At 35.3% G+C, this 12502-nt stretch overlaps 1 protein-coding gene across 1 annotated transcript; it reads right to left on the bottom strand.

The window, feature by feature from the left end:
• Positions 1-3461: 3461 nt before the first annotated feature.
• On the bottom strand, positions 3462-10249 carry LOC147290646 (DEAD-box ATP-dependent RNA helicase 8-like). The gene is made up of 10 exons (XM_086238297.1): positions 9494-10249; positions 7306-7366; positions 6874-7108; positions 6318-6556; positions 5592-5843; positions 5318-5498; positions 4842-4930; positions 4665-4738; positions 4444-4557; positions 3462-3785 (listed from the first exon to the last, which is right to left on the bottom strand). Exons 1-9 carry the CDS (start codon positions 9802-9804, stop codon positions 4479-4481), a joined length of 1521 nt encoding a protein of 506 aa, XP_086094423.1. The 5' UTR covers positions 9805-10249; the 3' UTR covers positions 3462-3785; positions 4444-4478.
• Between the last annotated feature and the right edge of the window lie 2253 nt (positions 10250-12502).

Below are 12502 nucleotides of genomic sequence, written 5' to 3'. Positions count from 1 at the left end.
TGTGACATTGGTAGCCTCAAACTCACGGGACCCAGATGCTGTCGCAGCGCTGAAGATGTCATCTCTGAGCGCGTTCAATAACTTGAGAAGATGCGACAGGACGAGGTTCTGTTTTCAGTTTAATCTTCGTGAGTTGTACGATATTCTGATTGACGCCAATGAGGATGAGCTTTATACTCTTAATCTCACTTGGCCTGCTGAGGGTGACGATCATAACAATATTGACATCGTGTTCGAGAATTCTGGTCAGTACCATCTTTACACATTTCTTTTAATTTATTGGCCTGGTTTTGAATTTTGATCTTAAGATTTCATGGGGGTTTGTTTCTTTTTCCAATTTATGATTATCGATCAGTTTACGGTTTGTTGCTGGGTTTATAACTATGAGAGGACATTGGGTCCTCCTTTTATTATGAGAAATTAAGCAATACTAGTGTGAGACAAATTAATAATTTCCAAAATCACTAAACATAGTAAACCAACGCTTAAACTACTAAAACAAAAAACAAAAATTTCATGGTCAATTTTGATGGTTAGCATTGATTAGAATCTGTTAGGAGTAAATTGCTTCTGATCGTTATAAAAGCCATTCTAAGCTTCTTGTGTACGTAATTCATCACAGTCAATAACAAACACTTTCTATTCTCTCTAGCTGAATTTCTCTCTAAGTTTTTCATCATCTTCAACATTTTCATTCATTTTCTGCTCCATAGTTAACATATGATTATCAGTTGCACGCTTGATGGTTTGTGTCATTGTCTGCATATCATTGATTTCTGTATTGTTTGTTATAAAATGTGTTCAAAATTTGATGAACTATCTGCATTTTTGCGTTCTTAATTATATCTACGTACTCATTATCTTAATTGTTTCTGATCCTTTGTTTATAATTACAATAATGCTGAATGAAATCTCAGCCGGTAACTCCGAGGAGTATGAACTGTCATTAACTGAATACTCTACTGCGGTGTCCGATGATGAAATACCCAAATGGTTAGATGAGAATTTTAACATATTTGTTGTGATTCCTTTGGACCAGTTCACAGAGCTTATCAGGGATCTGGTATCTTATGGGACCGCAGGTACTTTATCATTTGTTCTATTAGCCATATGGTACCGTAGGCATGCAACAGGTTTAGACTTGCTAAAACAAATGAATTATGATACATGCCATTTTGAAATAACTAAGTATGAAATCTTATGCATCTACGTACCTCAGTTTATGCGTACGTGAGTGCTGATCGAGTTACGTTCATTGCCGGAAATATGCAGCTTGTTCTCAAGACAAAGGTATGTTGAGCAAATTAATGTTGGTCCTAATTAATCTTCATTTCAATTTCGATTTTCTAAGTGTTTTAATGTTGTGCAGCATGGACAGTGCACCATCCAAGGGGTAGATGATGATGCTGAAGATGAAATTTGCTTGCAAGGCCGTACTAATGGTGGAGGACCGGCCAAATTGTCCTACGATGTCGGGGATCATTATGCACTGGGAGAACTTATGATTCTCTTTCCCTGAAGTTACTACTTGATGATACGGTGAATTATAAACAATTGTCCTTTGCCATATGCTTAAATGTCCGTACGCGCACAATTATACTTCTACTCCCTCCATGACCAATAACTTTCTTTTTGGCTTTGTTCATTCGTCGTCATCAAATTTTCTTTTATGGCTAAGAAATTTTAATTACCAAAAAAATATATATATTTGCAACTATTTCGATATCCATTGCCTCCCTTCCGGTTAGTCTGTGTTTCAAAACTGATATCAGATATCAGATATCAACTGATCCATTGTGAAAGCCAAAGCTGATATCGGATAACAATTAAGTTAAAAACCAAAGCAATCAATGAAGCCAAGAAAAGAGACTTATCGATTGTCAATTCTCTCATCAATGAAGCATGGGTTGTTTAGGGTTTGTGACTTTTGGGCTTGGGATTTTATTGGGCCCCTGTTTGTTTTATTTTGGGGGAAATTCTAGAAAAGACCTCATATATTGTTTGTTTTTTGAACCCCACATGACTAATTTTAATGTTGACTGACCCCTTGTATAATTTAATTGGAGCATTCTCTTATTAAACTTTGCTTGTGGTCGACTTCTACTTGTTCAGCCCTTGATTAACTTTGACTTGTACAGTTGTAGTTGTAGTAGAGATTTTGCTTTTTAGCTTTAGGTTTATTCTTTATAAAAACATTTTAATGGTACATAATATTTACCCTTAGCACAATTAATAATAGAGACTACTATTACAAAAAAAAAAATTAAACATAAATTACTCCCTAGGACAAAAAATCCATCTAAAAAAATTAAGCTAAAGATCATTCTATTCGCGTGTCTAGAGGAGGTAAATGCTATCGACTACTCGGCAAGAGTAACGAGTGCTCGTATGCCGAGCCCCTCGATATCCTTGCCGATAACTCAGCAGATGCAGATGCATTCTCCATATGCATTTGGATTTGCATCCTCCATCTGCATTTTGCATCTACAAATTTTGGGTTGCACATGGCAAGTTTTAGGTTGCAGATGCAGGCTGCATTACCGCCAAGCGCTTAGTAAGAAATTTGTCATGCGACTTAAGTTTTGGACCGGGTGGACTATGAGTTAAGTTTCTTTCTCATTTTGACCTTATACTTAAATTACCCAAAAATTAAACCCTAATCCTTTAAATTATTATAAAGAAAACTTAAAAACAAAGAGGGTGCTCAACACTCAACAATGACCCTTTTTTCTTCAAAGACACCGATGCAACTTAATTAGATCCTCCACAACCCAAAAGACAACGATGCAGAGTTGCAAAGTCGAATAGTTTGTTGTGGTATATTGTTGAGCTATTCTCCGAATATTTGAAAAGGCTGGACCACCAAAAATTTGGTGTTCTATGCATGTCAGAATATGCGTGTGTGTGTGAGTACACAAAAGATATAAAATTGAAACAGTGTAGGGGAGATTATTGGACTTAAGGGTGGGGTGGCATTACTAAAGTTGGCGATGCCAATCGTGTAATTTGATTGAGAAGGTTTTGCAGTCTGGGTGTGTAATTCTACTCCTCCAGAGGGCCACATCAAGTGCTCATCACCCAACAACACAAACCGGAAACTGTAGTCATAAACTCCTATGGGGTCTTCCCCGATTGAATGGTGTGCAGGGCAGATAGAGTGGCCTACCCTTCACTATCAAGAACTTTTCTTTTGACATTGTTCAATTATGTATTGGAACAACCATAGCTTATGTTATGACTTACAGATTAAGGTAAGCTATTGCCCAGCATGATTTTGTACCAGTGTTTAATAATAATATAACAGAGGCAAGAGACATGATTTTGCATTAGAGAAAACCCCTTTATGTGCAATACATGAACAATCATTAGTTGATAAACATTATGCTAAGAAAAATCTAAAAGCAGCACGAGCGATTGTCACATAACAGTTGCAGCCTACTCCATTTGAAATGATACGAGACTTGCAAGAAGTTAACAGTCAAATACATTAACTATTGAGAGCATGGAGGTGAGGGCTAAAAAAGAAATAGAAAGAAGCAGAGATTCCATTATCCCCTGCTTGGACATGCTATCCTTCAGAAGTTCGAAAAAAAAAAAAAAAACTCAAACAACAGTGAGTTGTACAAACCAGTCTATTAATAAAAACAAAAGCAGTTCAGAGCTGGACCCAGTTAGGCCATTCTAGAACTCTCTCTAAGGTCCAATTAATGTTGCAGGGCAATGAAAATTCGGCGTTCATAAAGCTTTTCATGGGGCAAGCATCAACCAAAAGCTCTCCATCACCCCTAAATAAGAAAGAAAAAGACGCATTATCAATTGCATGAAATAATTTTCCCAAACCAATCAAAAATCATAACAATGCAAACCTTCAACAAAACAATTCGAGAATTTAGTAACTAGGAACTCCAAACTGTTGCAAAGCAAACTTTTCAATTTCCACAAAGAATTCCCAATTGCAGTGTTGATATTCATTAAACTACCAGCAGATAAAACCTACATGCGTAACATACAAGGATCCCTCTCTTGGCCAAAAATTATCAAGAACTGCTGTACACGGTTAATGACATACTTTGGATGGTGGACCACTAATGACTCTGCATTCCTAAGGGTGAGCCATATATTGGTACCAAAATAGAAATAAGGGTGATTCTATTCGCTAAACAAATTAGTCTACACAGCCTACAGGCCCTACCATATTCCCAAAGCATCCTTAAAGTTTAAATTGTTTTATTTGTTTAAAACTAAACAAAAAGCTATATTTTTTAAAGGCCAGCCATGGCTGGCTGCCTTCTTTTTATAATTTTTAAGGAATCGAGGGTTATTTTTCATGTCATTTTTAGTTACTTTTCATAAGGGGAGAAATGGCCATTAAAAATTTCATAAGAAACTGGGTCTGGAGAAAAATTTGTTACATGTGAATAAATTTGTTACACAAATGTTTACCATTGTTGACAGCACAGCATGATTTCCACCACCCGTCACCGGCAATAAATTGCCTGATCAATATGGGGAGGAATTTGCTTTATCTCGGTGCCAAGTTCTTGCTCAATTCTATACCTGCAAAACAATATATTTGAACTATATAAGTAAGAAACCTCATTAAAGTGAGCAAAGAAACCTCATTAAAGTGAGCAAATTTAGATATGAAAGAGAAGAATACATACAAGTTGAAGCGATCCTCATAGGTGATTAAATTCACAGCTAAACCAAGGTGTCCAAACCTTCCCGATCGACCAACCTGCATGTATGATGAAAACATAAAAATAGAACAGAAACAGTAAAAAAAATCTTCAAGTAAATCATTTTCTACTTTTTTTATGTAAAAACTGTTTATTACACACCCTGTGCAGATACGTCTCGGAGTTCTTTGGAAAATCAAAGTTAATGACAACATTGACCGCTTGAATATCTATTCCTCTTGTAAATAGATCTGCATTTATGCCCCCCAATAAAAAAGGAGAAACACAATAGAAAACAATAAGTTATTAAGATCAAGCCAACAACATATGAAATGAATAATAAAATTTTTATCACATGCACTATTGATTTGATCTACCATTACAACCAGGTGTAAAAAACCATCATGACTTACTGACCAAAAAGTGTTAAAAACCATCGTGACTTGATGCAAAATGTAAGAATTGTACATACATATTTCTCATCACACCAGCCATATTTGAAATATATATATATATATTCAAACTAAACCTTCAAATGAGTGACATGTGCAAGGGGTGAAGCTGAAAGCAAATTATGGTGAAGAAAGGAAATGAGGAGAGGGGGAAGAGGGAGGGAGAATAAAGCACAAACAATGTACCAGTACAAACAAGATTTCTGCATGCACCATTACGGAAGTCATGAAATACTCTGTTGCGATGGTCTTGCAGCATCTTTGCGTGGATATAAAAGCACGAATAGCCAAGTTCTGTAATTTTCTTGGCCAACAATTCTACTCGATTCACAGAATTACAGAAGATGATTGATTGGTTTATTTGAAGCTGAAAAACAGAAACATCATCACATCCATGAACCCACAGGAAGTTCTAAAAATTAAAATATCAAAATAAAAAATGCCACAGTTCAGATCAAACCTTAGAGAAAAGAGTGTTTAGGCAGTGGACTTTCTGTCTTTCCTCGACAAAAGCATAAAATTGTGTAATACCCTTTAGAGTAAGCTCATCCATAAGGTTGATAACGTAAGGCTTTGCAAGATACCTATCTTTGAAGTCCTTAACAGTAACAGGAAATGTAGCTGAAAACATCAAAATTTGTCGATGTGAAGGTAAGAAGCGGATCAGCTGCTCTACTGAAGGTTGAAACTCCGGAGACAAAAGCTTATCAGCCTGACAGACATCAACAAAAACATAATCAGATTGTTGCAGCTCATGATGCTAAACCAATCAACTACTTTCAACAAGCCCCCCTCCCCCCCCCCCCCCCCCTTGCATGCATCCGCAGATGCACATGCACACAGGAGAGATGTATCAGGTATGACCTGGCCATCCCACTTGAAGACACTTGTGATAAGTTAATTACAGATTAGTTTAATTCTCACTAGTAAACAAATAACATAGGCCAGGAGCTTAAAAATACTAATTAAACCTAAAAAGAAAAGGACTGCCAAGACTGTTCAGGTTTTGACTAATAGGAAATTCAACTTTTAACCAGCTTATGGAGACAATATCTACCAAAAAGATAGTTCAACTAAAATAATACTACCAAAAAGAGAGATCAGTCAGATGAGAGATAACATGTAACCAACAGTTTCTGGGTCAAATTCTTTTCATACTTAAATTTAGTGGAGACCAAGTATCTACCTCATCCATAACAAGCATAGAGCAGTCTTTCAAGATGCAAACACCTTTCTTTGAAAGATCTAAAATTCTTCCAGGAGTTCCAACAAGTAAGTGAACTGGTTGATACAAACGCATGATATCATCCTTTAAGCTGGTACCTCCAGTTGTAACCATAACTTGAATTTGCAAATGCTTCCCTAGCTCCTTACAGACTTGTGATGTTTGAAGAGCCAACTCACGAGTTGGAACAAGAATTACAACTGTAGAAAAAAAAAAAAAAAAAAGCACATGTCAATGCAAAAGGAACAGCAGTGCAAATTCCAGATTTATGACAGTCAATAAATAACTATAACATAATCAGTTTCTATAGAAATGTACATTCCAACATCTGCCTCCTATATAAAGAGTAGATTGGCACTTAATGCCAGAACCCTCTGTATCAAGATAAAGTATTTAACTAGTAAAAATTTCAATAGACATTCAAACAGTTTCAAAACTGAAGTGTCAAAATTGCAATTATATTTTGATTGAGCCTAATGATATGCAGGAAGATGCAATTAGATGGTAGAGAACAAACCTTGTATTACATTGTTATCTTGATCAATTTTTTCCAAAGCAGGGATGCAAAATGCAGCTGTTTTTCCCGTCCCATTTTTAGCTCTAGCAAGAATATCACTTCCAGTTAAAACAATTGGAATACTTTCTTCCTGAATAGGAGATGGTCTTTCAAACCCCTTCTCATATATTCCCATCAGCAGCTCTCGTTTCAGAAAATAGTCCTCAAACTCATTTCCTTTAGTTGCAGTTACATCCTGGAGGTATAATTAGTAACCAGATTAGGAAATCATCAACCATTATTTCTTTAATAATTATTTGTGTTTATAGATGTGACCTTAAACAATTTAATTTTAAAAAACTATATAACACTTGAATGATGCACCCTTCAAAATCTATAAGGAAGCATCACATGAACAATATAGTACAAACAATAACGAATTTCATAACAAACCTCTGTTCTGAAGCGTGTATCAGCTGGGGGAATCTTTAACCTCGCCTTCCAATCTTGAGAACTAAAGAGGATAAATAAAATAGGAAAATAAAATTAGATAGAACACAGACTGTGATTCATAACTATAAATAAGTTAAAAGATAGAGAAAGGAAATAAAAGAAAGAAATATCAACATATTAAATGCTGATAAAAAATGTTACCAAACAAAATGTTGGCAAAATACTAAAAGCTGATCACCAAATAAAAAACTGTTCAAATGCATATAAACCAACAACCATATTTCTAATGTGATGTTCACAACCTCTTTATGATTTATAATATCAAGGGAGACATGGAAACTACCAATGTTTTCGGAGGCAAAGCGTTTTATGTTATATTTTTAATTAAACATATCTTTAAGTAGGACACATATGTCACTTCGCATTGACAGCCACATGCCTTTTCTATTTGGACTGTAGTACCTCATAGCTTCATTAAAGATGAGAACAAAAGGATGCAATGTGTCAAGCATAACAACTGCAACAAACACTAAGGCATAAATGGAACGGTCCATAGCATTAAAGGAAAACCCAGATGACAAAACGGGACATTTTGTCTAAAATTTTTCAAAAAAGTAAAAAGGATTTCAAATCTTCTTCTTCCTGGTGAGGCAAATGCCTCTGAACCATATCGGACAGCCTCTACAACATAGTGTGTGCCTTGCACCGCCTCAGCGTCAAGGCATATTCTTTCCATGACTTCCACTCCTAGTAAATTACTCTAAGAATATCAATTTTGAGACCTCCAAAATAAATGCAACATAGAATCAAGTCTTCACTTATACTAAATTAACAAGCCTTAGTTGCAGAAATTGAATTAGACTACCAACAATAATGATTTCAGAAAGAGTAAAAATCTTGGTCCAAGCAACCCATCTGAAGAACTAATTTTTTCCTTAAAAAATAAAAAACTCTGCCATACTAGATTTAATGGTTTTTCCCAAACAGGAAATTCCATTGTACCTACTCATGTTTTCCTATCTTTAGCCTCTATAGATTATCAAGTCTTGCCAGCTTGAGATAGTTTAATAGTTTGTACTTATTATTTTATTAATAATCATAATTTGTTGACAATCTATTTCTAATAGATACGCAAACAAACTAAACCAACCATTGTGGCCCTCACTAATGGAAGTTACATTTCTGACCTTTGACCAAAAATACAGTGGAGATTGGTTGAAGACGTGTTACGCCACGTTCAGAACCAGCCAAATGAACAATCATTCTAATCTTTATACAATTTAAACACCAAAAGAAAAGCACAAACCAGACAATCTTTCAAGGAGTTTTCTTTAAATAGGAAACTCTAGCAAAAGTAACATCAGACACTCGTACAAACAGAACCCCAGAGGAATCAGATAAGTCCTTTCACGTGTCGTGATATACGTCAGAGGCCAACAGCTTAGAAATTAGAGAAACCCCATTTACACTAGATGACGCAACATAAATACATCCCAAACTCATGTATTCCTAGTTTCCCTATGCTACACATGTCAGCTTTCACACGGCTAAACACCTTCTTCAACAAAGCGCTCCTCAAATCCTAATTTTTCAACAGAACATCCACAATCACCTAAAACTATCATTACAATCCATGTTTCTAACCAAACTCATTTCATCATATGGCACAGTAAGACAACCAATTTCCTAAACAACCAACTCTCCCCAAGAACAAAACCAACCTTGAACACGAAACATATATCATATGAAAGCAACACAGACGTACACGTACGCTCCTTCACAGAGGAATCAGATATGTTCTTCCACATGTCGTGATATCCGTGAGAGGCCAAAAGCTTATAAATTAGAGCAACTCGATTTACACTAGATGCCACAACATAAATGTATTTCCAAACGCGGAAAGTTTTCATGCATTCCCACATTCCTATGCTACACATGTCAGCATTTCACACAGCTAAACACCCTTATTTAACACAGAACTTATAAAATCCTAATTCTTCTACAGAAAATCCACAATCCCATGAAATAATCATTACAGTCCAAGTCTCTGACCAAACCCATTTCAGCAAATGGCACGGTACCACACAACCAATTTCCTAAACATCCAATTCTCTCCATGAACTAAACCAACCCACAACACGAAACACACATTATAGGAAAGCAAACAAAAAAGTAAACGCGTACACACCTCGCGTCGACGGCTTCGGACTGCACAGTCTTTTCGACCTCATCGACTGCTGAATCGGCACTAGTACTGCCGCCCAACTGACCCCTCCTGAGCCACTGTTGCTGCTGTTGCTGCTGTTGCTGTTGCTGATGCTGATGCTGCTGCAGCTGAAAGTACTGCTGCTGATGATGGTGGTTCGGCAAAAGGTTCCTCTGTACATACTGTTGCTGATGCTGGTGGGGCGGCCGAGACTGAAACGCCGGGTTCGCATTCATGCCACCACCTCTCCCAGCTCCGATCCCTGGCGGGTACCTCCCTCTATTACTGTTCATCACTACGATTCAAACCCTAAAACCCTAAAAATGTTTCTAAATAGTTCAGAAGAAACAAAAAAATTCAAAGGAACCAAGCTAGGGTTTTCAGTCGGTGGCAGGATCGTAATCGCAAATCGGAGCGAAACCAAGCGCAAAATTGAAAAGATACACTGCGCTCGATGAGAAGAAACAAATGAGAAGGAAATTGCTACAGATTAAGAGAATGAATGAAATCAAACGGAAGCTAGGGTTTTGGTGGGTGGTAAATTGTGGGAAAATTGGGGAGTTTCTGTACGGATCTTCGGCGAAAACGAGAAAAATCTGAAGGCTTTGTGTCCTTTTCTCTACAGAGATGGAGGGATTTTCTAGAACTAATTGTTGGATTGGGAATTCATTGTAGGCTTTTGAAAACACAGAAGCGAAGAGAAAATTGACGAACTGCTTCCTGTAAGGCTCTAACCGTCTATTTGGCTAAAGCTAGGGCGTCATAAATGATTCTGTTTATTTGCTCAATGGCCCCCACTGTTTTCTTTTATTGCCTTAAGGGCCCAAACCATTCCTTTATTTTTATGGGTGGCGATTTTTGCTCTTCAATTTTTTCCGTTTACACTTTTCTTATTTTATTAAAATAAATTATTTTAAATTCTATTTTACAGATTTGAATGATAAATAAATTTACTTTTAAAATTACAATGATAAATAGGTCAATTTTTTACAAATAAAGCTCGCGTTATATTTTTTTCCGTATTATTTGTGTTGAGCACTAGGTCTGTTTTTTTTTTTTTTTAATTAGGCAAACAGTGACAATTACTAACAATATAACACGGGTATATTATGCGATTTAAATAATTATTATCATACAGTAGCAATTTTCGAACGCTTGGTGAATAGTGTTGAGCACTTGGCTCATTTTCATTTTAGACTTAAAAAAAAAAATCTATTTTATTATTATTTTTTATATTTATTTATTACTTGTATTTCCAAATATATCATATTTCTCATTCCTTCATTTCTTCATCTTTTCCCAATCAAAAATTGCCTCCTCTCCTCTGATCCACTCCGCTCCCTCTCATATTTCTCTTCTTCTTCTATGGACTACGAAATTTACGTTTCTCCAACCAAATAAATGAGAATTGAAAAAAGAGGGTTTGGGAGAAGAGATGAATATGCATGGTTCCGGCAAACCCAAACCAGGAGAATTACTTCCTCATTCAATTTATTTATACTTTTCATTTAATCAAGAAAAAAAAAAAGATGAAACTTTTCAACAAAATCTAAAAGCAACATCCTCAGTGGATGTATTAATCATATTCCTTGTAAGTTGTAACCCTTATCCATGATAGTATATTAAAAGCCTCCATCAATAATTGAGAAAATTATTCACAAAATTTGGAGTTGCTTTTGTACCTTGAGGAATTGGAAACTCTTCCCAATAATTAATTGTTGGAATATGGCCATGAAACCTCAAACGGCCAGTTTTGGTGGGCAACGGTCTTAACAACTCATTTTTAAAAGTATGATTGTGATAGTGCACGTTGATTTGTTATCAAATTGAAATATGGATACTCTCATACGGTTGATGCAGAGAGTGTGGGTGAGGATTTAAATAAAAAAAAATTATAAGATATAACCGATATAAGTAATAAATAGATATGAAAAATAATAAAATAATAAAAAATTGTAAACGAACAAAAGTGGAGTACGAAAATCACCTTCCATTTTTTATTGCACCATTTTCTCATAAAAAAAAATTATTTAATTTAATATGAATTTAGTTAAAGACAAACATGAGACGAGTTATAAATTTGTAAGGTTTCTTTTAACACAAAACATTCAAACCTCATTGATGAAAGTTACGTATAATTGTAATCAAAATAATTACTTATGATTGAATGTATCAACATTTTCAAGCGTAGTCACAAAGACAAGTGCAAAAGCGTTTGTCTAAAGAAGCAAATGACCCAAATTCATCAGGTAGGTTCTAAATCCGACTCACACAGTCACACCTAATTCTGACCCAAATTCGTCCTATACAAAATTTAAATATAATAAAATGGCCATAAACAAATTAAATGTAATAAAATAAAAAAGCAAATGACCATTATGGATACCATTTGTTCCTTTTCCTCTTTTCATAAGGTATAAGTGTATAACAAAGAGCAATAATGTTTTGTAACCTCTAAAGAGGATCACCACTGTTTGGTGGTAATATATCTCTTTCAAGTTCTTCCAAGTTCCGAAGGATCCTTAACTACGAAATACTCATTAATTCTTCATGAGTATCATGCTTATACTATGTGGGCGAAACAATATGTTTTAGTTTAGAACTTTTGTTGGTGAGGATCATTACTTAACAAGAAAACATTATGAAAACTTTTGTTGTATGTTGTCGATTCCCCATTTCATCTAAAATGATAATGTAAGACAAATATAACCAATAATTAAGGAATATATAGTTTACAATATATACCTTTCTTGGCCTTTTGGCTAAGATCAAATGTAACTAAGTGACAGAAACAAGCATTAGCTATATGTTCTGATTGATCAACATTTACAAAAAGACTAAATGGTATTTAAAAGCATTTCTTGGTCCGTTGATTTTCCATTTGTTTTTGTTTAGAGGGAGATGATATGCCCTGGCCAAATTAACAAACAAAAAAAGAGAGGAGATGATAAGAATCAAACTCTTTATCATGGTTGTGAAAGGTAAAATATT

The sequence above is a fragment of the Dryas octopetala genome, chromosome 3 (genome assembly GCF_963921425.1).
Source record: "Dryas octopetala chromosome 3, drDryOcto1.1, whole genome shotgun sequence".
NCBI classification, from domain to species: domain Eukaryota; kingdom Viridiplantae; phylum Streptophyta; class Magnoliopsida; order Rosales; family Rosaceae; genus Dryas; species Dryas octopetala.
The sequence above is the reverse complement of the archived record's forward strand: the minus strand, read 5'-3'. Positions and strand labels throughout refer to the sequence as shown.

What these genes read in the sequence shown, in the direction of transcription:
- LOC147290646 (XM_086238297.1), bottom strand. Translation starts at nt 9,804, where the DNA reads ATGAACAGTAATAGAGGGAGGTACCCGCCAGGGATCGGAGCTGGGAGA. An exon ending in AGATAACAATGTAATACAAG is followed by an intron (nt 6,557 to 6,873) that starts GTTTGTTCTCTA and finishes TTTTTTCTACAG; the next exon opens with TTGTAATTCTTGTTCCAACT. An exon ending in CTATGCTTGTTATGGATGAG is followed by an intron (nt 5,844 to 6,317) that starts GTAGATACTTGG and finishes GATGTCTGTCAG; the next exon opens with GCTGATAAGCTTTTGTCTCC.